This window comes from Sus scrofa, chromosome 13, assembly GCF_000003025.6.
Source record: "Sus scrofa isolate TJ Tabasco breed Duroc chromosome 13, Sscrofa11.1, whole genome shotgun sequence".
In the NCBI taxonomy this organism is placed as follows: Eukaryota; Metazoa; Chordata; class Mammalia; order Artiodactyla; family Suidae; genus Sus; species Sus scrofa.
Window position 1 is genome coordinate 138,656,753 of NC_010455.5, and position 26,003 is coordinate 138,682,755.

General features: G+C 36.7%; 1 protein-coding gene and 1 pseudogene across 3 annotated transcripts in view; one reads left to right on the top strand and one right to left on the bottom strand.

The window, feature by feature from the left end:
* The window catches only part of EAF2 (ELL associated factor 2), a 49,067-nt gene extending 24,212 nt beyond the window's left edge, over positions 1-24,855 (bottom strand). For 2 of the 3 annotated variants that reach the window (XM_013980937.2, XM_021070273.1), the window contains exons 1-4: positions 24,647-24,850; positions 15,728-15,822; positions 10,766-10,902; positions 8,674-8,819 (exon numbers count right to left, since the gene is read on the bottom strand). In XM_013980937.2, the coding sequence (XP_013836391.1) occupies positions 8,674-8,819; positions 10,766-10,902; positions 15,728-15,822; positions 24,647-24,752 (484 nt within the window). In that variant the 5' untranslated portion in view covers positions 24,753-24,850. Of the gene's footprint in view, positions 1-8,673; positions 8,820-10,765; positions 10,903-15,727; positions 15,823-24,646 lie in introns of all 3 variants that reach the window. The other variant, XM_005654037.2, reaches the window with a different exon arrangement.
* On the top strand, positions 17,131-18,332 carry LOC102167480 (annotated as a pseudogene).

A 26,003-nucleotide genomic window follows, 5' to 3' on the forward strand; every position in this document is an offset into this window, starting at 1 on the left:
GGATGCAGTTAAAGTAATACCCAGGAAGTTATTTATACTCTTAAATGCATGCAAAAGATAAATTCAATATACATGAAATAAGTATCCAGTTATAAAAACCATAGAACAAACTCAAAGCAAGTCAAAGAAGGAAATAATTTTTTAAAGAGCATATTAATGAAAGAGTAAACAAAGGAAAAAGAAAATAATAAAAATTAGGTGTTCCCTTCATGGCTCAGCAGTTAACAAACCTGACTAGGATCCATAAGGATGCAGATTCGATCCCTGGCCTTGCTCAGTGGGTTAAGGATCCGGCATTGCCATGAGCTATCATGGAGGCTGCAGATGAAAATCCAATCCTGCACTGCTGTGGCATAAGCTGGCAGCTGTAGCTCCAATTTGACCCTTGACCTGGGAACTTCCATATGCCATGGGTGCCCCCCACAAAAGAAAGAAAGAAAGAAAGAAAGAAAGAAAGAAAGAAAGAAAGAAAGAAAGAAAGAAAGAGAAGGAAGGAAGGAAGGAAGGAAGGAAGGAAGGAAGGAAGGAAGGAAGGAAGGAAAGAAAGAAAGAAAGAAAGAAAGAAAGAAAGAAAGAAAGAAAGAAAGAAAGAAAGATTAAAATAATAGCTAATATGTGAATACTTCCTAGTGCCAGGAATTGCCTTAGGTACTTTATATGTATTTATTGAATTTAATCCTCTCAATAACCCTAACTATTAACTCTATTTTACAAATGTGAGGAAACATACACAAAAAGAATTAGAGGCTAAATAACTCTCCCTAGGCCACACAGCTGATAAGCAATGGAGCTGGGATTTGAACACAAGCAGTCTGACTCCCCAGTTGCCACTCTTAGTCACCAATATATATTTCACCAAGACCAAAAGTTGGTTCATTGAGGACTAATAAAATACATAAGATTTTAGAAATGTTGGTCAATAAAAAGAGAGAAAGGGCACAAATAATCAGTGTTAGGAATAAAAACGGGCCATAACCACAAATGTTATAAAGATCTACATGGACAAATTTTGTCAGTAATTTCAAAGTGTGAATTAAACATAATTTTCAAGATAAATATGAATTACCAAAACTGAGTAAAAAAGAAACAGAAAACCTGAACAAGCCTAGTTATTAAAGAAATTCAGAAAAATCTACCTTATACAAACACTTTCAAGGAATAGAAAAGCATATAAATCCTCTAGAGTACACTCAGACATGTGCACAGATAAATCAGAAAAGGAAGAGACTATTAGAAAGGAAACTTCTGAAATTTATTTATTTATTTATTTTTGCCTTTTTTTTAGGGCTGCACCTGTGGCATATGGAAATTCCCTAGCTAGGGGTTGAATCTGAGCTATAGCTGCCAGCCTTAGCCACACCTAAGCAATGCCAGATCTTTAACCCACTGAGCAAAGCCAGGGATTGAACGCACATCTTCATGGATACTGGTCAGGCTCATTATCACTGAGCCAGAAGAGGAACTTCCTGAAAAAATTTTAAAAGCCTAAAACCAAAGCAGTAAAATGTTAAATCTAAGTTGTAGGTATATAACCTGTTAAATTATTCTCTGTATTTTCTATATGTTTCAAATACTTTTTAATAAAAAATTTAAAGGTTAATTGAAATAATGTATGGAAAGACTTGGCACATGGCAGTTACGTACAAAAATATAAAAATATACAGTACGGGCAGAAATTAACTGTATTAGAGTAGTGAGATTATGAGCAGTTTTATATTAACATTGTTCTTTATATAATAGTCTCAATAAATAATCATTACCAGAAAAAATAACATTTATTTTAAAAATTCAAATAACAATTTGCAACATAGAAAGTGAAAGATTCCTATAACCCTAACTCCCAAAGATAATGCTTACATTTTAGTATAAATCTCCCAAGTACTTCTATGCATATACACATTTTGTATTCAAAAATGATTCCCACACACAATATGTAAAATCTAACTTTATTGCTTAACAATCTATCTGGATATCCTTCTTTGTTACTAAAATGTGGTCTACCTCCCTTCTTTATGGGTACTTAGGATTTTTCCTTTTTTTTTTTAGAATGAAAAAACACCACATTGAACATTCTTATGTGGCTGATAAAGACATATCTATGTAGTTATCTATCTGTACAAGTTTTGCAATAAGACACACTTCTAGAATTTCTAGGTAATGAATAAGGACATTTGTATTTTAATAGTTATTAGTAAGTAAGGATGATGATAATGAAAGCAAAACCTAACAAGATACTTTCTGCGTGCTAAACACTAATCTAAGCGTTTTTCAGAAAAAATTCCTCTACAAGGAGTTCCCATCATGGCGCAGTGGTTTACAAATCCGACTAGGAACCATGAGGTTGCGGGTTTGATCCCTGCCCTTGCTCAGTGGGTTAAGGATCCGGCACTGCCGTGAGCTGTGGTATAGGTTGCAGACGCAGCTCAGATCCTGCGTTGCTGTGGCTCTGGCGTAGGCTGGTGGCTACAGCTTTGATTAGACCCCTAGCCTGGGAACCTCCATATGCCGCAAGTGCAGCCCCAAAAATGGCAAAAGACAGAAAAAAAGAAAAAAAGAAAAAATTCCTCTACAAAAAAATAAGCTCATTTATACTTCTCTAAAAATGTATGAAGGGAGTTCCCACTGTGGCTCAGCAGGTTACAAACCCACTAGTATCCATGAGGATGCCGGTATGATCCCTGGCCTCACCTAGCAGGTTAAGGATCTGGCGTTGCCATGAGCTATGGTGTAGGCTACAGATGTGGTTTCTATCCCATATTACTGTGGCTACAGCACAGGCCAGCAGTTACAGCTCCAATTCAACCCTTAGCCTGGGAACTTCCATATGCTGTGGGTACAGCCCCCCCCAAAAGTATGAATATATTTGTTTCCCTTTATATCCTCACCAGTACCAGAAGTTGACTAATATTTTAGCTAATCCAAAGCAGATAAATGAAAAAAAAATCTCTTTCCTTATCAAAATACTCATGATATTGTTCACAGAAATAGAAAAAAATTACCCTAGAATTAATACAGAAACAAACCCCAGACGGTCAAAGCAATCCTGAGAAAGAAAAATGTAGCTGGAGGTATCACACTGTCTAACTTGAGACTATGTTACAAAGCTATCGTCATCAAAACAGTATGGTATCAGCATCCTCAAAAGGCACAAAGATCAATGGAACAGGATAGAGAGCCCTAACATAAGCCCATACACCTATGGTCAGTTAATATACAACAAAAGGGACAAGAATATACAACAGAAAAGACAGGCTCTTCAATAACTGGTCCTGGGAAAACTGACAGCTACATGTAAAAGAATGTCATTAGAACATTTCCTCACATTGTATACAAAAGTAAATTCAAAATGGATTAAAGACCTATATGTAAGACCTGAAACCATAAAACTCCTATAAGAGAACATAGGATACTCTTTGACATAAACTGGAGCAATATTTTTTTGGATCTGTCTGCTAAGACACATGATACAAAAGCAAAAATAAATAGAACCTAATTAAACTTAAAAGCTTTTGCACAGCAAAGGAAACCATCAACAAAATGAAAAGACAACCTATTTACAGGAGAAAATATTTGCAAATGATATGAACAATAAGGGGTTAATATCTAAAATATACAAACTGGAGTTCCCACCATGGTTCAGCAAATGAATCTGACTAGCATCTATGAGGACACAGGTTCAATCCCTGGCCTGTGCAGTGGGTTAAGGATCTGATGTTGCCGGGAGCTGTGGTGTAGGTCACAGACATGGCTCAGATCCCGCGTTGCTGTGGCAGTAGCATAGGCTGGAGGTTACAGCTCCGATTCGACCCCTAGCCTGGGAACCTCCATGTGCCACAGATGTGGCCCTAAAAAGACATTTTAAAAAATAAAAATAAAATATACAAATGGCTCATTCAATATTAAAACAACCCCCAAACAACCTGATTAAAAAATGAGCAGAAGACCTGAATAGATTTTTCCAAAGAAGATATACAGATGGCCAACAGGTGCATGAAAAAATGCTCAACATTGCTAATCATCAGAGAAATGCAAGTCAATGTCACCATGAAATATCATCTCACACCTGTCAAAATGGCTATCATCAAAAAGTCAACAAATAGCCAATGTTGGCAAGGATGTGGAGAAAAGGGAATCCTAATACACAGTTGGTGGGAATGTAAATTGGTACAGCCACTATGGAAAACAGTATGGAGTTTCCTTAAAAAACTAAAAATAAAATTACCATATGATCAGCGATCCCATTCCTGGGTATATATCCAAAGAAAACAAAAACACTAATTTGAAAAGGTATATGTACACCAATACTCATAGCAGTATTATTTATAATTACCAAGATATGGAAGCAGCCTAAGCACCCATCAACATTTGAATGGATAGAAATGGATAAAGAAGATGTGGTATGTGTGGCTTTGTGTATACATATATTTAATTGTGTAAATTTAATTCAATATATACACACATATACATATATGAATATATATATGCACATATACACATGTGTATATATATGCACACATACATATACATATATGTATATGTATGCACACATACATATACATATATGTATGTGTGTGTATATATATATATATACACACACACCTTCAATAAAATATTACTTAAGGCATAAAAAATGAAATTTTTCATTTGCAACAATGTGGATGAACCTAAAGGGTATTATGCTTAGTCAAAGAAGCCAGACATAGAAAGACAAATACTGTATATTATCTCTTACATGTGGAATCTAAAAAGTAAAATGAATGAATGAATATAACAAAACAGAAATAGACTCATATAGAGAACAAACTAGTGCTTAACAGTGGGGAGAGGAGATGAGGGAGGGTAAGACAGGGTACGAGATTAAGACATACAAACTAGTATTTGTATAAAATAAATAAACAAAAAACATACAGTGCAATGCAGAAAGAACTATAGCCAATATTGTTAACTAACTTTAAATGGATCATAATCTATAAAAATATTGAATCACTTGGAATCACTATGTTGTACACCTGAAAGTAATATTGCATATCAAAGATATTTCAATTTTAAAAAGACATTTCTTTTGATGAGATGCTTTGCTACATAGCATATGGCCATTGGGTTTTTTGTTGTTGTTGTTGTTGTTCTTCTAAATTCACATGGACTTGAAAAACCTGTATATGTCAAACTGTGCAAAGTTATATACATGCCTATTTAGGTCAAGTTTCTTTTTCTTTTTTTTTTTTTTGCCATTTCTTGGGCTACTCCTACAGCACATGGAGGTTCCCAGGCTAGGAGTAGAATCAGAGCTGTAGCCACCAGCCTACACCAGAGCCATAGCAACACAGGATCTGAGCCGCGTCTGCAACCTACACTACAGCTCAAGGCAACGCAGGACCCTTATCCCACTGAGCAAGGCCAGGGATCGAACCCGCAACCTCATGGTTCCTAGTCGGATTCATTAACCACTTAGCCACGACGGGAACTCCCTAGGTCAAGTTTCTTAATGGTTTTGCAAATCTTCGTAATCTGAATCTCCTAAATCTATTAATTAGTGAGAGGGGTATACTAAAAATCTCCCACTGTGAAGTGAAATTTGTCCATTTTTCGTTGAAATTATGTTAAATTTTTGACTTAATCATTTCTAGGCATACTTTGTAAAACCCCTTCAGAGTGTCAGGAATTGTAGAAATGAAACTATTAACTGATTAGAAAATATATCTTTTTTTTTTTTTCCCCCACTGTACAGCAAGGGGGTCAGGTTATCCTTACATGTATACATTACAATTACATTTTTCCCCCACCCGTTCTTCTGTTGCAACATGAGTATCTAGACAAAGTTCTCAATGCTATTCAGCAGGATCTCCTTGTATATCTATTCTAAGTTGTGTCTGATAAGCCCAAGCTCCCGATCCCTCCCACTCCCTCCCCCTCCCATCAGGCAGCCACAAGTCTCTTCTCCAAGTCCATGATTTTCTTTTCTAAGGAGATGTTCATTTTTTTTTATAGTTATAAGTGATATCATATGGTATTTGTCTTTGTCTTTCTGGCTCATTTCACTCAGTATGAGATTCTCTAGCTCCATCCATGTTGCTGCAAATGGCATTATGTCATCCTTTTTTATGGCTGAGTAGTATTCCATTGTGTATATATACCACATCTTCCGAATCCAATCATCTGTCGATGGACATTTGGGTTGAGAAAATATATCTTTTAATCTTAAAATCTGTATTTTGAAGGCATTAGTGAGTCTAATAATGTTTCATATATTTATTGGCCATTGTATATCTTATGCTGTGAGAAAGACATAAGTCCAGATAGAAATTTTGTAGGTGATAAAAATGGCATTTCCTATCAGAAGAAATATTGGCTTATTCAATAAGTAGATACTGATATATACTCTATCAATACTATATTTGTTGTTTCTCTACCAATACCTATTTTATGACATTGCTGGAAAGGAAGGAAATTTAGATTCTTATTTCTTACTAAAATTCCAGATAGCTCAAACATGTAAATACAGAAATTAAACCACAGAAACACTAGTCAACTGCCAAACATCTAGTCATAAACTTGAAAAAGTGATTCAACTGTAGTAGTTGGCATTGGCAATAGTAGGCTCAAGAAAATATTTAAGGAGTTCCCATCGTGGCTCGGTGGTTAACAAATCTGATTAGGAACCATGAGGTTGTGGGTTCGATTCCTGGTCTTGCTCAGTGGGTTAAGGATCCAGCGTTGTGATGAGTTGTGGCATAGGTGTCAGATGCGGCTCAGATTCCATGTTGCCGTGGCTCTGGCCGTGGTTACAGCTCTGAGTGGACCCCTAGCCTGGGAACTTCCATATGCCACAGGTGCAGCCCTAGGAAAGACAAAAAGACAAAAAAGAAAAGAAAAGAAAAGATTTAAAAGTAGATAGTCTAAGAAACATGTTATACTAACATCTCAGGGTAAATTTTTATACAAAGTTAGATCTTATGCTTAGATCATATTAACTTGTCCTCTACAATGCAATGCTTCAATACAATGAAGGTTTTTTTTGTTTGTTTGTTTTTTGCTTTTTAGAGCCGCACCTGTAGCATATGGAAGTTCCCAGGCTAGGGGGCAAATTGGAGCAGCAGCTACTGGCCTACACCACAGACAGAGTAACAAGGGATTCAAGCAGCATCTGCAGCCTAGATTGCAACTTGTAGCAATGCCAGAGCTTAACCCACTGAGCGAGGCCAAGGGATCAAACCTGCATCCTCATGGATACTAGTCAGCTTCTTAACCCACTGAGCCACAATGGGAACTCCAATACAACGTTTTTATTAAGGTCTCTGTTAAAAAGCTGCCATATATAGGAACTTATTTTTGTATTGTAAAATTATTGTTGAAGACATTATGTAGTTTACAATGAATTTTTTTTTTTTCAGAATTCAGTAGCAGAGAAGAGTGATTCTTTGGAACCTGTTTCTTAGATAATACAAAATATGCTACTTTGTCTTCATTTTTGTATTAGTGGATAATAAATTCAGATATAAATTTAATGTTTTAATAACTAGCAGATTTGCTTCCTCTTCCTCTTTAATGTCTTGATTTTTCCGATCCAGTGTTTTATTGTTTACATATATAAAATGATATCATGATTCAAAGCCATTTTGAAGCAAAGATGATATAATAATAAAATTCAAGATCCATTGTAGCAACAAGGGTTCTGAATTTATATTTTCCTTATTGTTTATAAAGGAAACACTAATATATTAGGGAACTAATACTATATTGGGCCTAGAAGTGGGCAAGTGGAAATGAAGAGATCTCTGCAAGTTATGAAGGAGAAGTACAGAAGCAAATAAACTTAAGTGACCAGGGTCTTACCTCTACCACAATCATTATAACACTAACACCCAAACTGAAGCTAGAAAAAGAATGGTGATTGAAGTCTTCTTACATTTTTTTTTTTCCTTTTAAGGCCATACCCACAGCATATGGAGGTTCCCAGGTAGGGGTCCAACCAGAGCTACAGCTGCCAACCTACTCCACACCCACAGCAACAGCCACCCAGGATCTGAGCCACATCTGCGACCTACACCAAAGCTCACGGCAAAGCAGGATCCCTAACCCACTGAGCGGAGCCTGGGATGGAACCTGCAACCTCATGGTTCCCAGTCAGATTCATTTCTGCCGCACCATGACGGGAACTCCATCTCCTTACTTTCAAAAGGACTGTACCTCCTTAGAAATACTATCCCACTGAAAAGTGAGCAGCAATTCAGAAGAACTTGCCCACTGCTTTGCTTATTACATCACTTCACTATTGGTTTAGTGACATCTTAGACATCTCTAGTCTGGCTACACATTAAAAAAACAAAAAAAAAAAAACTTCATCGGGAAGATGCTGTAAAGAACTGAATTTGAATCACCATGACTGTCAAAAGAAAAAAAAAAAGAAAGAAAGAAAACTCTAGTTCCACATATCTAAACAGTTACTTTTTCCCCTGAATAATACGAAAAATAAATTCTGTTATATAGCTACAGGCTTATGTCACATAATACCCTAAATCACAAATGACACTCTTTCCCCAGAAAAACTCATGACAAAAATCATGCTTGCAGTAGAATTTTATAGTTAGTTCCCTTGTCAATTAAAATGAAAATTGCACTTAACATTTCTTAATGATTTCTTGTAAAGAGACATTATATATGCATAGATTTTACCTCTTTCAATATCATCCATGGGAGATGCTGGGGACATCTTGTCTTCAGGTGGAGAATGTTTTACAAGATTGGGAGTCTTAGCTAAATTTCGCATTTGTTGCTGCTGTTGCTCTATACGAAACTGAATCTTACTGCTTCCTTCAACTCTGCAATTAAGAATATCAAAAAGTCAAACAAGGGAGTTCCCGCTGTAGTGCAGTGGGTTAAGAATCCCACTGCAGTGGCTTGGGTTGCTACAGAGGTGTGGGTTTGATCCCTGGCCAGGCACAGTGGGTTAAAAGATCCAATGTTGCTATAGTTGTGGCTTGGATTCCATCCTTGGCCCAGGAATTTTCATATGCTGCGGGGCTGCGGGTGCGGCCTTAAAAAAAAAAAAAAAAAAAAAAAAAAAAGGTAAAACAGGTATGATGATAGCAATATAATAATTTCAACTTACAAAGTTACTAAAATTGCCCACCTCTTTTCTTCCTAGACATCTTTAGAATAATATTCAAGGATTAAAACATTAATTCATTATTAACCAAATATTTACTGAGCCCTGCTATATGCATGGCATATACACAGGTATTCTGAGGGACATAATCGTGAATAAAAATAAAATCATTGCTCAAAACTGAAGAGACAAGACAAACACAAATGACTAAAACAAGATGAAATTATATATTAAGTGTATAATAGGTATAACATATTCCCTAAACTCTGAAACTTTCATTTGTTAGAATTACATCACTTCCACATTTTTCATTCATAACATTGAGATATGTTACTAAAGGAGATTCATATACTTCAATACTTTTAAGAAAAGAGTATATAACACAATTATGCTTGACTCTGCCTCTCCCATTTCCAGTCACCAAATCCTGTGAGTTTCCCTTCACAAAATATTTAAAACTTCACTTTTTACTCCTACTCTCAAAAAATCATAGTTTATGCAATTTCTTCTGCTTCCCATATCGCTTTATTTAAACCTGTTTGAGGGTTTACATTTCAAACAAGGATGTAGATATGTCCATCTCTGGTTTAAAAAACTTTAATATGTAACCACTGCTAACAAGACAGTGTCCTAATTTCACAGTTAATATTAAAGGCATCAGCCTCAACCTGCCTTTATAACCTTACCTTCTAGTCTACCATCAACCTTTTTCCCCATTCTCTAATACTTAATCACAGGCACAGAAGCAAATCTCTGCCCTGTTTCAAATATGTCTTATTCATAGGCCCAAAATAAGTCAAATATACTCATGCCTTAAAACCTTGTTTATATCCTGTTTTCTCTGATCAATTAAATCAGTATTTTCCAACGTTTCCAACAAACAAAAATCACCTGGGAGGAGGGGATAGTTTTAAAAAAAGCTTCCCAGACTCCTTCCCTCATCTGTAGTTGGATTTGGGAACTCATGTTTAATAAGCATGCAAAAGTAATTCTTATCATCAAATATGTTTGGGGGAAAAGGTCCTAAATTTTAACCTCCTCTCAAGGTACCTCAATAAGGGCTCCCTGAATGCTTCAATCAACCTCCCTTATTTTAATTCCTAGAATAATTTTTTCTACTTGTATAGCTTTTAAAGCACCTCTCTTATTTTATATGTTAATTAATGTGCTGCCTATCTCCAAAAAAATTTAGATGACTATATTCTCTTAATGGCTTTTTAATGGAATTACCTGTTAATACAATTAAAATGTAGAAGTCTTGAGGTTAGTATTTGTATAGGAAACTCTCCTTTTTCTAGTCCCTCACATATTCTAGATGCTTGATAAATTTTTACTACTGATAATAAAACTATTTTGGAGAGTGTATAAGGGCTCCTTTCAGTCTAGTTCTATGAAAGTATCTACAATAGAATAAAAGATATCTACATATAAGAAAACATTAGAAAAAAACAAGCATTTATATATGATAGGGAGAAATGGTAAAAGCTTTTGGCTAAAAATCTTCATCAAATTTAAACTTCGAAAAAGATCAAAACATTTTTGTATCACACAGAAATAACCCTTATACAATAATGTGACTTAATCCATAACTTTTTCACTGACATTTTCTTAGCAATTTATGTGTTGATACAAAAAAATTTATTTCATTTAACCACATACCTTGTTTTTTTTACAGTGATGTTGTTGCTGAGTTTTTCTAGTCGACATTCCCCAGTATCATGGTTAATAATCAAAATGCATTCTTTTAAGTAAGGTTTCTTTGAACCTTTGAAAACAGTTACTGGTGTAGTTGAACCCTGTTTAAAAAGTTAATTATTATTACTTGAAATTTATCATAGGAATTCAGTTGAGAGGGCCTTTGAGATCTTTTCAATCTATACTTTACTTCAATCATCCACCTACCTACAATTACCATGCTGGCAATAAGGAGTATAGTAAAAAAAAAAAAAAAAAAAAAAAAAAAAAAAAAAAAAAAGACAGATGAAGAAAGGCTGAGATCTCAAAACTGCTGTCACTGAGGAAAGGGAGTAGAGGAAGTACTAAGCCTAGGCCAATAAATTTGTGGATCTGGCCTATAATAGGCACTAGGGAGTCAGCTCTAATTCAAGATGGGTTAGATGACCAAGAGTGTCATCTAGAGTGGCACAGTAGCCCTTCAGACATATGGAGCTCTCACAAGTCCAGGGTTTGAGGACTAAAGCTGTTAAACAACCACTAGAGATTCAGTCATTGCATAATAGGAAGTATAGTTGGAAGTTTCTTGTAGGCTATTTCATTCGGGCCCACAAAAGTGTCCCAATGAGATAGAGTCAGCACTAAAAGTATGCCAAACTTAGAAAGCACTGATGACAAAATGTAACAGTCAAGAAAATCTTTTCCTTTCAAAATTCAACATTTTGAAATGTTATAGCAGTCAACCATAGAGAAATGTTTGTAAAAAAATAAGAGAGATTTGTAAATCCCTGATATTAACCCCCTTAATAGTCATTTTTATTAGCTTCTTCTATTTGATACTACCAAACAAAACCTAGAGGAATGAGAATTAGAAAAATCTACCCTATCAAAGAACCACAAGAACTTTACAGTACTCTTAAAACTGTAATAAAAGTTCTATTTTAGGGAATGCCTCCAAGCTTCTAGGCATTTTTACAAAGATGATGAAAGCAAGTTAATAAATAGGAGACTCCAACAACATGGATGGAAATAGAGACTCTCATTCTAAGTGAAGTAAGTCAGAAAAAGACAAATACCATATGCTATCACTTACATCTGTAATCTAATACATGGCACAAATGAACCTTTCCACAGGAAAAAAACATCATGGACGTGGAGAACAGACTTGTGGTTGCCAAGCAGGAGCGGGAGAGAATGGGATGGACCGGGAATTTGGGGTTAACATATGCAAATTATTGCCTTTGGAATGGATAAGCAATGAGATCCTGCTGTAGAGCACTGGGAACTATATCTAGTCACTTATGATGGAGCATGACAATGTGAGAAAAAGAATGTATATATGTATGTATGACTGGGTCACCTTGCTGTATAGCAGAAAATTGACAGAACACTGTAAACCAGGTATAATGGGAAAAAAACACATTAAATAAAATAAATAAACAGGAGAATCTAAATTCCCCATACTAATAATCATTACATTTCCACAAAATATCTTCAAAATTAAGAACTCTGAAGAAATGTAAACTTCCTACTTATTTGAAGTTGTTCTTTACTATTCACAATAGCCAAGATACGGAAACAATCTAAATGTCCATCAACAGATGAATGGATTAAGAAGATATGGTACATATACACAATGGAATACTACTCAGCCATTAAAAAGAACAAAATAATGCCGTTTGCAGCAACATGGATGCAACTAGATATTATCATACGAAGTGAAGTAAGTCGGAAAGAGAAAGGCAAATACTATATGATATCACCTATATGTGGAATCTAAACTATGGTACATATGAACCTATCTAAAGAAGAGAAGAGACACAGATATAGAGAACAGACTTATAGTTGCCAAGGGGGAGTGGCGGGAATGGGATGATTTGGGAGTTTGGAGTTAGTAGATACAAACTACTACACTTAGAATGGATAAGAAATGTGGTCCTTCTGTATAGCACAGGGAACTATATCCAATCACTTGTGACAGAACATGATAGAAGATAATATGAGAAAAAGAATGTATATATGTATAACTGGGTCACTTTGCTATATAGCAGAAATTGACAGAACACTGTAAATCAATTATAATAAAAATTTTTAAAAGAAGTTCTTTAATGAAGGGGGAAAGTCCACAAAATTTATTTGGGAATATGATATAATCTCTATTCTTCTTTACAATTGTTCAATTGCCCAGCACCTCCCCCCCCACAAATTGCTCTTAACAGGTGGTAATTTTAACAATTCTCTTTCATTCCAGCTGTCTGAAAAGAGACACAAAATTCAAATCCTTTTGCATTACACATTAGGCCCTTCTTTGTCTGTTTCCTAAATACCTTTCCATCTCCCAGTATGTCCCCACATGCTCCCCATCTTACCTAGTCATAGCAGCCTGTATGTAGTTCTTCTACTGTAACAGACTGTTTTGTTGCTTTGTCTTAGTCCATGTCTTTTACTTTTCTTTGCCAAAGAGGTCCTTCCCTCCTTTCTTCAACTCATCTTTAAGACAGCATATGCTAATGTCTCCTCTCTCCCCAGGCTGAGTTACCTCTCTTTTGTACTCCCATAATATTCTGTGTATACTTTTACCATAGTCCTTACATTACTAAATTTAATCAATTATCTTTGGTCTTCCTCATTCAATGGTAATATTTTTTTTAGGACATCGACCACATCTAGTCTACCTCTGTATTTCTAATAGCTACCTAGCAAAGGATTTACCATATAGAACATATATGCATATACAGTCTGTCTGTTCATCTATCACTCTTTCTCATGCATACATATACACATAAAAAATATTGAAGCATATTCATTTTGGACATATCTCTGGTGGGCTAAGGTGGGGTGGGAACTACCTTTTGCCAAATTACTTCTTTGCTATTTCGGAAATTTACCATTTTTAGCCTTGAAAATTTCCTCCTACAGTTGTCATTCCTTTAAGAAATATTTTCTTTTCTTCTTCCTCTTCTTTTTTTTTTTTTTTTTTTTTGTCTTTTATGCACATGCAGCATATGGAGGTTCCCAGGCTAGGGGTCGAATTGGAGCTGAAGCCTCTGGCCATAGGAATGGCCACAGGAACACCAGATCTGAGCCACATCTGTGACTTACACCACAGCTCATGGCAACCCACTGAGTGAGGCCAAGGATCAAACCTGTGTCCTCATGGATACTAGTCAGATTTGTTTCCACTGAGCCCCGATGGGAACTCCTTTAAGAAGTATTTTCAACTGAGACCATAACTGAACACATAGTGGATGGTAATTCTTGATTAAAGCAGGATTATGTGTGAATGAATAAAGTTTACTAGTAAATGTAAGAATCTCCATTGCTGGGAGTAGAAAAGCAGAACAAGGGATGAGGATGGGAGGAATGCAATTTGAGAAAACAATATTCTACATGGCAAAGAAGAACTCAACAAAAGTTCTGCAAACCAGTCATCAATGATCAATAATCCTATAATCTGAGACCAGGATAAGAGACGGTGCCTGTTGAAAAGCCTACTTAAGGCTTTTCAATTAACTTTTAAATTTAAGTGGAAGACTTAGGTTTTTCTTTAATGAAACTCATAAACAAAAAAGCCTCATATTACTTAGTACATTATTAAGATACTTAATTTCTAAACTATTTTAGAGACACCAGAATCTGAACACTTTTTCATAACAGGGTAATTGATACAAAGGCTTACTTATCTATGATGTCCATACTGAATTGATTTTTCATTTCCTTCACTTTCTAAAGGAACAAGGGAAAATATACAATAAAGTGCCCCCACAAGTTTAATTAACCTTAGGGAAAACTTCAGAGATAGCAACTGATATAGTCTGACCTAAAAGCAGGGTCTCAATATACAGTGTTGACTGCTTAAAAAATAAGAAAAAGATGGAAGACTAGATAGAGGACAAACTGTGGTGGAGGTCACAGATGTGGTTTGGCTGTGGTGTAGGCCGGCAGCTTCCTTGCTACACCTCTAACCTTGACAAGCCATATCATAAATGCATACAAGAGACTGCAGATAAGCTAATATAAAATCATTCCTATTACAAAAATTAAGCAAAGGAAAAAAAATCTCAAAAAAGTCCACTGCTTTCTATGTTAAAGTAAGAAAGTTACAGTCCTGGTTTTCTTTAAGAACAGATCAAGTTGGTATGAAAGAAGAAAAAGAAACAAGTTGAATGTTAAGAAATTTCTAACTCAAGGACTGAGAAAACTAGAGGATACAACAAGAACTTGTATATTTATGTAAATAGTATAAGATAGTATTACTTTGATACATCTGAAAATGTTTTAAGTGGACAAAATTTTCATTAAGGCCTCTGATCTAGTCTCCTTCTTTTCCAACCCATTCCCCAAATTATTGCTAAAACCACTCCCAAAGCACAAATCTAATCATATTAGCACTCTAATTAAAAACCTCTAATGGTTCTCTAAATACAATGGGATATTTGTTTAGACCTCCATTTGTTTCAAACCATATAATTCTTGAAACTTATAAATTTTAAGATTTTAAGTATTTTAAGGTTGTTTTACCTAAGGCAGTTTAAAATAAGATTTTTTTTTTTTTGGAGTTCCCATTGTGGCGCAGCAGAAACGAATCCAACTAGGAACCATGAGGTTGCGGGTTCGATTCCTGACCTTGCTTAGTGGGTTAAGGATCCAGCGTTGCTGTGAGCTGTGGTGGAGGTCACAGATGTGGCCTGGCTGTGGTGTAGGCCAGCAGCTGTAGTTCCAATTAGACCCCTAGCCTGGGAACCTCCATATGTCACGGGTGTGGCCCTAATAAAAAGCAAAAAATAAATAAATAAAATTTAAAAAATAAAATAATATTTTTTTGCTTTGCTGTGTTTATTAATTACTTTGACTATCACTACATGAATTGTGCAATTATTTTCCTTTAGATTTGGTGGCAAACCTGGAAAAAAGATCTTTTTAGATTAAATACATATAAATACTCACTTCTATATTTGGCAGAGTAATTGTCACCTGTTCACCTTTGCCAACCTCAAGCTCTCCTTCACAAGAAGTGTCAATAGAAGCAGGTTTGAAGTCATCTAAAAACAGATACAGGTACAGATTTTTATAAGACGGAAAAATACTTGAATACCTGTATATCAAAAATATGAGCACGTTTTAGAGTGATAAATCATTTTTCAATAGCCAGTAATTAAAGTCATTTAGAAAAGTTCTAATATTTCAAATAAACAAATGCAATCCAATTTATTTCTACATGTATAATTCTGAGGAAAAAAGAACTAGCTATACTCTACCACAGTATTCCTCAGGTCATGATCTCTTGGGATCCTATTTAGATCAAGATCAACTAGACTAAGATGTTCCACTGCTAAAAAAGAAATAGTGTCACTGTCTTCACAATTTGCTAAAAAAGCAGAATCAATGGAAAATTTTCAGTCTTTTTCTTCCCTAAATTTTTCTTAAACCACCTTGGGCTCCTACTACCACTTGTCTGGTGTCCCAGCAGCATACAAAATGAATGAACACACAGTAAACACATATTCATGGGGAAATTTTAAAGAAAGCTTACTTAGTTTAACAACTTGGGTTTTTCATGGATATGTACACCACTAAAAGATGTGTAAATTTAACCAAATCTGCCACTCCAGGAGATATTAAAATGAGTTTTCATTTTGAAGTAAATTATAATTCAAATGATGTCATTATTAGGGTGCTGAGATATTTCACATGCTAAACAAGTTTAAGAACTTATTAAAGTCATTTAATAATAATTAACATCAATATACATCAACCACTGATAATAATTCTGATATAGAATTCCTTCACTGTTGCCAGGATATCTTTTGTTTTTTTTTTTTGGAGAAACTGGTGGAGTTCCTATTGTGGACCAGTGGGTTACAAACCCAACTAGAATCCAAGAGGATGTGGGTTCAATCCTGGCCTCACTCAGTGGGTTAAGAATCTCGCATTGCGGTGAGCTGTGGTGTAGGTCACAGACACAGCTTGGATCCTGAGTTGCTGTGGCATAGGCCTGGAGCTCCAGCTCCAATTTGACCCCTAGCCTGGGAACTTCCATGCCATGGATTCAGAAAGACTGGTAATCCAGATTATTGTACAAAAGATCTTGATGTGTAGGTATTCACAACTAATTCATGTTAAAACAAGTGTGGATCAAAGCATCTCTACAGTCAAAAATCAGCTGATAGACTGTAAATCTATAACCTCTGTTTTAGCTTTTAAAAATTGATTCTTTTTCATTACTTTCGATATTCCCAGCAGCTCTTTGAATTGAATATTCTCACCTATATTTTACCAATGGTAAAATCCTCAAAGGTGATGACGCCAGTAAAAGATGTTAGGAACTCAAGCCACTTAGTCTGCCCTTTCCATATTATATAGCTTCTTTGCCTTAGATCCATGGCTCTGAACTTTTGTGTATGCATGTGTGTGTGTGTGTGTGTGTGTGTGTGTGTGTGTGTGTGTGTGTGTTGGGGACGGGGGGCAGGGGAGTGGAGCGTGTTAAGAGATGAGGGATAGCCAAAAGTCACTAGGGAATCTTATGAAAATTATAGCCCAGCAACAGACTCTCTCTGCAGAAAAAAAAATGCACATATAAACATATGTATTAAATACTATATAATTTCAACAGATTCACAAGCCCTTGAAGCCTATGCATAGATGCTTATGGTATATGAATGAGATATATGTAACAGACAGAAATGTACTCAAGCCCTCACAGCCACCTGGCATGGGGATGCCACCTCTGCTCCCTGCTCCCAGCCCCCTCCCCCTAGGATGTGGCTGGAGCTAGAGGCAGGAGGGCCAAGAATGCTGCAGACCTGGGACCGAGAGCAGCCCTGATGCAGTGAATAATAGCTTTTCAAGTCTGTAATAAAAAATGGCCTCCAATAAAACTACCTTGCAAAAAATGGGAAAGAAACAGAATTGAAAAAGTAAAAATGTCGAAGAGGCACAACCTGAAGAATTTGTTGTAGAAAAAGTACTGGACCGACTTGTAGTGAATGGGCCTGAAGTGGAAGGGGTTTACAGATGCAGATGATATTTGGGAACCTGAAGAAAATTTACCTCGTCCAGAGTTAATCAAAGCATTTCTTAATTCTCAAAAAGCTTGTAAAGAAAAAAATGGAACAAAAAAGAAAGCCATAATCTGACAGTGAATCTGATGACAGCAAATCAAAGAAAAAAAGAGATGATGCTGATAAACCAAGAGATTTTGCCAGAGGTCTGGATCTAGAACAAATAATTGGTACCACAGACAGCAGTGGAGAATTAATGTTTCTCATGAAATGGAAAGATTCAGAAGAGGCAGATTTTGGTGCTGGCAAAAGAGGCAAATATAAAGTGTCTTCAAACTGTAATTACTCTTTATGAAGAGAGACTAACTTGGCATTCTTGTCCAAAAGATGAAGTTCAATAATTGTTTGCACTGTTTTTCATATATATGTATCCATATATATAAAATATGGGTGTCGGGTTTTTTTTATTAGTGTGAAGAAATAACTACATTCTAATGAAAATCAAGTTTGATATATTCATTTTGAGGTAGTATTGGGGAAGTTGTTGGGGTTTTTTGTTTTTTGCATCTGTAGCACTGGTTTTTTGAACAAATAAAAGCTTTATATAGTTGCTTCCTTTAGCAAAAAAGAACATTTGATACCATTATATATTATTTCCTTTGCATTAGAGAACAGCTTTATTTTTATTTTTTAATTTTTTCCCTCCATTGTAGCTAGTTTATAGTGTTCTGTCAGTTTTCTATTATACAGCAAAGTGATCCAATCACACATACATATATACATTCTTTTTCTCACATTATCATGCTCCATCATAAGTGACTAGATACAGTCCCAGTGCTATACAGCAGGATCACATTGCCTACCCATTCCAAAGGCAATAGTTTGTATCTATTAACCCCAAATTTCCAGTCCCTCCCATGAGAACAGCTTTTTTAAATGTTGGGGAAAATCTCCATAGTCATTGCTCAATCAAAATTTAGAATTTGCATTTAACTCATAAATGCCTAAGGACCATTCTGAGTTTTTCATGTGCGTATACATAAAATACATATGTATGTGGCATGGGGATTTTTTGTTTTGTTTTGGGGTGTTTTTAATACATTTACCAAAACAAAAACAGCATTTCACAACCATGCATAAGCCTATGTTCCGGGATTCCATAATTTTAAGCAATATAAGAAATCATTTCTAGTTAAACTGAAATTTTTTAAGTCTTAACATTTCAAAAAAAAATAATTTTGTAATTAATTGGACAACTTAAATATAATGTGAACAATTTAAATTGGACAATATTTAAAGCAGCCTATCAGAATCAGTATCCACATCTACAGTCATATAAATGGAGTTTATATTCAAAACCCCTGAAAGGGAAATTTTGTCGCTACTAACAACCTCCCCACCCAAATGAAAAAATTAGAAAAATTCTAACATGTTTCAATAAGCCAAGTGAGACTTAGTTAAATGGACATTTAAAGGTTCTATTCCTTTACAAGAAGTTGAAATCCCTGTGCTATATTGACTGAAATGCCATGATACATGGAAACCTAATCAGATAGTATGTTGGCAATTGAGGATCTGCAGGAATAAATGTAGTAAACAAACTTTTGTAATCTAAACTTGATCTGCAGGGGTTTGTTTGTTTGCATTTTGTCTTTTTAGGGCTGCACTTGTAGCACATGGAGCTTTCCAGGCTAGGGGTCTAATTGGAGCTATAGCCGCTGGCCTACACCACAGCCACAGCAATGCGGGATCCGAGCCACATCTGTAAACTACACCACAGCTCGTGTTAACGCTGGATCCTTAACCCACTGAGTGGGGCCAGGGATCGAACCCACAATCTCATGGTTACTAGTCAGGTTCGTTAACCACTGAGCCATGATGGGAACTCCGATTCTGCATGTTTTTTCTTTACCCCAACCCACTCTTACATGTAGTCTGTCTTCTCACTATTTGGGTTACTGGTTCAGCAGAAGGCATGAAAAACAATAATTTTGTCATAATCAGAGTGTTATTCAACCGTATATTGTTTGCTTTATTGTAAATATTGGTGAGTAGTGGTCAATAGTTTTATATCCATTTATGTGGAAAAAATATATTCAAAATATCTGTAGCTTTACTTAATGATAGGTTGGATTTTCTAACCAATAAATCTATTGGAAGTATTCTGAACCTATTCACATTTCTAATTATTTTACTGTTAGAATAAATTTGCTGAATAATCTCTTGTTCATGCTTTCCGTATGTTTCCAAGTATCAAACATATTCTCTAAGTTGCTATGAGTCCACACTAGATAGTTTATTTCTTTTAGTTCTTCTTGGTTTGGAAATCTCCCCACTAATTTTATCATGTATTTATTCTCTCTGGATTTTCTTCATCTATGTTATTTTCTTCAGGTTTACAAGATAATTATTAATACCACATAAAGAGTAGAAAAAACATTACCTTCTTTGTCCTCAATACTTTTTCTGTCGCTGTTGAGCACTTTTCTGACTATTTTGGCTGTAGCATCACACAACATCAATATCTTCATTAAAAGAGTCCAAAATTAGGAGTTCCCACTGTGGCTCAGCAGGTTAAGAACCTGACATAGTGTCCGTGAGGACACAGATTTGCTCCCTTCTCTTGCTCAGTGGGTTGAGGATCCAGCATTGACACAAGCTGCAGCATAGGTCGCAGATGTGGCTCAGATTCGGTGTTGCTGTGGCTGTGATGTAGGCCAGCTGCTGCAGCTCTGATTTGACCCCTAGCCTGGGAAATTCCATATGCCACAGGTGCAGCCTTAAAAAGAAAAAAACAAAAACGAAAAACAAAGAGTCCACAATTAGTATTATAATTTGGAATTTGAACTAATTCAACTAACTTCAAGACCCACACCCTTTCCAGTATACTACACTAATCAGAAAACATTAACTGTAAATATAATTTTAATCCTATTTTTCATTAGTGTACTTTCTAATATTTGCTTACACAAAAGCTTAACAACCAGTTTGTTGGGAGTGGCTCCACTGGATGCCTCAGATAATTTTCCTACAGTCACTGCCCAGGAGCTTATCATTTCATGACAGCAAAAAGTGGTGCCATTTACAAACTTAGAAATTTCAGTCTTTATTCCCTTATCTAGATATAAATTGTAAAAGTAGTAGTAGCCCAAATCCAAAATTTATTCTCATGGGTATTATTGCTCAAACTCATCTACTCAGTGAGGCATCTGCTGCTAAGCATTTAGTTTATCACTAATAGAACATCCCATGCTTTCCTACCACATGCCAGACTATCTTTTTGATAGGTTTTATTGCTAAGCCCTGATAAATACTATTTGAAAGTCTAAGTAAATTATATTTATTGGCACTGCTCATACACACATGAATATAACCCTTCAAGAATAATGGTGGAGTTCCCGTCATGGCTCAGCGGTAAGGAATCTGAGTAGTATCCATGAGGACACAGGTTCAATTCCTGCCTCCGCTCAGGGAGTTAAGTATCTGGCACTGCCATGAGCTGTAGTGCAGATCATAGATGTGGCTTGGATCTGGTGTTGCTATAGCTATGGCGCAGGCCAGCATCTGCAGCTCCAATTTGATCCCTAGCCTGGGAACTTCCATATGCTGAGAGTAAGGCCCTAAAAAGACCCAAAAAATAAATAAATAAATAATGGTTAACCTCCACCATGCACCAAATACTGTGCTAGGTATTATCTTATTTAATTCTGAAACTCTGAAATGTAGATATTATTACCATTTTTACATACAACAAAACTGAGGCTAAGAGGTTAGAGAATGTTCCCAAAGTTACAATATGTATCTAAGTGGTGGAGGCCAGAATTCAAACCAGGTTTTTCCAAAGCCTCAGCAAATGAATAATCATCATTACCCAAGTACCTAAAGATAGAATACTACTTTCTCCCAGGTAACACTGATTTGAGTGTTTGTTATAAATTAGGTCCACCCTGAAAGGGATTAAGAGGTACAAACCTCCAGTGATATAATAAATTATAAGGTTATCATATACAGCATAAGGAACATGGTCAATGATATTGTAACAACTTTGTATGGAGACAGATGGCTACTAAACTTATCATGGTGATCATTACATAATGCATGCAAATGCCAAATCATCATGTAGTACACCTGAAACGAAGATAATATTGAATGTCAACTATGCTTCAACAATAATGTCATGTTAAAATATATTTAACCATCCTTACAAATTATCATTTGTATCTTCAGAGCCTTACTTGTTAAAAAGATTATAACGATATTTACATTTAGTGAATGAATGAAAGCTGGAACCATTATGTAAAATTGCTACTGAAAAAACTGTATTTTTCACATATCTATCAATTTAGGGGCATTTCATAATTTTAATAAAAAACGATACACTGGTTGAATTTATTGCTTCATTATAGATAAATGAGCTCAGCAACTTAAAGTGAATTGTCTAAAGCTACAAAGTAAATAGAAAAGTTGAAATTAATATATGTATTTGTGTTCTACTTCATTATGAAGCTTAAACATGAATATATTTTTAAACAATAGAAACAAGTTATTTTTCAATCTTCGTGAGGAAAAATATATCTTTATATGTAATGCTGACAATTAAAATAAAAATAAACTTTTGTTTGCAATTAGAAATGTACACTTTTTTAAAAATAAAAAACTAATTAGGTTCACCTGCCCTGTATGAAAGTCAGATCTACCATCCCTCACTCTGAGTCCATAAGAGTCAGGATCATATGGTAAAATGAACCTAATCTCAAGGACAATGACTGGTTTTATTTTAATAAATCTAGAAAGGTTCTGTCTATTTCAAAAAGAAGACTAAAACTAAGGGTTGAAAACCTTTCTAATGTCTGCCACAGGACTAGAAGTGTGTTCAAACATCTAGGTTTAGTGTGGTTATTGTTGTTGTTTTGTTTATTTTCATTCTTGTAATTGGATCATCCAATTCTCTAATTCTGAAGATACAATTCCACCATTTGGGAAATTTTTGTAAATAAAAGGCTTGAAGCACCTATAAAGTGTTTTTCAAAGGCTGTTTGTTATTTATTTATTTGGGGGCTCACCCTTAAAAAGAGACCTTATACCCAAGTTATATGAAAAAATATTCTCAAGCAAATTTGTATAATCTAAAACCTTGTAGTTAAAAAAAAAAAAAAAAACTAATACTAAGACTAATGCATACCTGAGAAAGAAGAGGAAAGGAGAGGGAAGATATTATGTGAGAGAAAGGCATGGAGAAACCAGATAAGAACTATATCATACTTTTGGAAAATGGGACTGAAGCAGAGAAACTGCACAGCTGTCTCACTGTGGTAAGCCTTGGACCACAAATTATGATAAAGAATAAACAAGGTACACAAAGATCTGTCTGCACATATCTCCTCTGTTTACTCTATCAATTGGATATTAATTCTGCTTAATAAAACCCCTCTTAAAAATGTAAATATAGCCTTAGAGAGTTAAACCTATTGGTTCTTCAAACCTTTACTGTGAGTTAGTAATAATTAGATTGTGTATAACTTAAGTAAACTTGGAAAACGTGAGTTTTAATTGAGTGTTCTAATTGAAACATGAAACACTTCAGAAAAAAACAGCACAACAACAACAAAGATCTCTGAACAGTCTAAAGACAGAATGAGAAAGGTGGAGGGATGAGACTAAGGAAGGGCAGGGCTAGGAAGAGGAAGTGAAAAAATACCTACTTTACAATTTTGCCACAGAAAAATAAGAGGTTTATGGTTCGATGATCTCAAAGTTTCCTTCCCACTCTGTAATTCTATGAGGACTATTATGTAAAGAATGAATGTTTTACATACCAAATCATAATATACTATCTTTTCCTTTCTGGAATCTAAACCATCCAACTATTAAAGTAAAAGAGCTCCAATTTCTACCTCAACAACATGAAAGAGAAGTATATCAAAACTACTTCCCCAGGACAAACAAAAGGAGAAATCATAAGCAGTAAATGTCTTTCTAGTATATTAATAACACACCCTTCAAAACTTTGATAGTATTTGAAAACTGATTGAATGAAATTGGGGGTCCAAAAGAGACACAGATTATTAGAATGATCCAGAATCTCTCTCCAGGAACACACTAAATAACACCCTCATCAGTCAGAGACATCAAAAATGAAGACAGGAAAGAACATTTCCCCACCAACCTCAAGGCATTCACCTCCTCCTGCATAATAATAGTTCGGCCCTTGCCCTCTCCATTTGTCACCTTATTACAGTTGTCGCTAGAATAACACGGGTCTGAACTGCGCAGGTCCAGTTATACGTGGGTTTTTTTTCAATAAATAGTTTATATTTTCATCTTCAGATCTTTAACGTAGTGTGGGGAAATGCTTGTGTCTGATTAGAGATCACAACACAGGTAATTAAAAGAACTAGGTTAAGAGTCCTGATTCTACCCAAAAGGTTTCAGCTTCTTAGGTGAGTCCGGTATCAATTCCTTCGTTTTTGAGGCAGAGATAGGAATACGTGGATATTGCACTGCTTGGGGTCGACGCCCCTATTCCCTGCTTTGTTCAAGGGTCTACTGAATTTTCCTTTCCACCTCTGCATGATCCGCCAGTTACGTCTCTCTCCATCCATAGTCACCCCGCAGCCTTTCTCCACAAGTGGCCCTTCCTACCTGTTGGTCTCACTTAAATCTCTCTGCCCAGAATTACCCACACCTGCTCCACCCAGGTGCTTGCACCGACCCTTCCGGACTCGGGGTATGGCAGTGGACTGCGCTGGGCACCCCATTCTCCCGCAGAGTCAGCAGTCTGTGCGAACACGACTTGGAGAGGGTTGTTCTTTCGCACCCCCATACCCAGAGCTTCCCCCTTTCCCCCGGGGTCGTCCTCACTCACAGCGCACAGTGTGGAAGGCGCAGCGCGGCTGCTTCTCAAAACTCTCGCCTAACTTGAGAACCCGCTCGCGGCTGTCAATACGCGAGGGTCTCCCTGCTCCATTCATTATTCTCCTCGGTCTCTGAACTGCCTCCGCCAGCAGCGCTCACCACCAGCTGCCAACTCAGCCTGAAACATCTGCACTTGCAGCCGCCTACGCAGCCAAAAAAGACTCCGCCCCGCGCCCGGGGAGCGTGGCCCCCACAGGATGCCTCTCGCGTGTTGATTGGCTGCCGCCTTAGGAGTGCCCGCCCCTTGGCCCCGAGGCTCCGGGTCCCGCAGCCGAGCCCCTCCCCCTTCTCACGTTGGGACGCACGCAGCCCCGGGAGGCTATGGTTCTGAGGTACACGGCAGGAGCTGTGTGCTGCTGAGGAGGAACGCGAAACGGAGCGAGGTAGCCTACGTGAGGCGGCGGCTAGGGAAGGAGAATGTCCAGGGTGCCGGGAGGCCTGGACTCCAAGCTTATGGGCCAAGTGACCCGACTTGCAGGAGCTCTAAAAGGAGAATCGGCCTGCTCCACGCCTTTCTGTGGAGATCTGGTGTGGAAACTGAGGCGGGGGAGGGGCGGAACCTGGACTCCAGGCGCGGCGTCGTGCCCGAGGCCTGGTAGCGCCGAAGCTGGATCTAGAATCCTGAGTAAAGGAACCAGTGCCCACCGAGCCGTGGTCCTTGGATCTGACTGGAGGCGACGCCGTTACCTCAGCAAGAGTTTTCTGACCTTATGTTCCAGAGCAGGGTCCCAATGGTCAGGTCCCAGAGGGGAGTAGGAGTTGGGGGTTGGAGGGAGTGGAAAAAGAGTTCAGAGTTAGGAACTACAGATATTTAGGATCCCCTGCGGCTGGTTTGCATTTGGTTGCCTTCGTTTATTTTCTTCACAGTGATGCGTGCAGGCAGTAACGACACGGCCCCCACGAAAGACAAGATTCCCAAAAGATCAGGGCCAGAGCTTTTGCTCTGGCTACAGGGTGATAACATTAATAATTGAAAAATAATTTGTCTTTTTTTTTTTTTTTAATCTGTCAAAAGTTCGTGAGTTTAAGGGTAGAGATGAGAGAAGTGCTGTATGAGAAGAGAAACACTCAAGAGAAAGTTTACAAATGGTTGCCATAACACTGGTGGTTTTTCAGGGTAATTGTATAATCAGACTACTCTTTAGTTAACTTATTCCTTTGCCAAATTTATTATTCCAGGCAAGTAGATAAATGTGTCCCCCTCAACCTATCTGCTTGTGTAAATTATACTCTTTTAAGCATACTAAAGCTGTTTCCTGTGGTAGTTAAGCACCTGAGTTCTGGAGCCAGAATCTTTTATGAGTTTG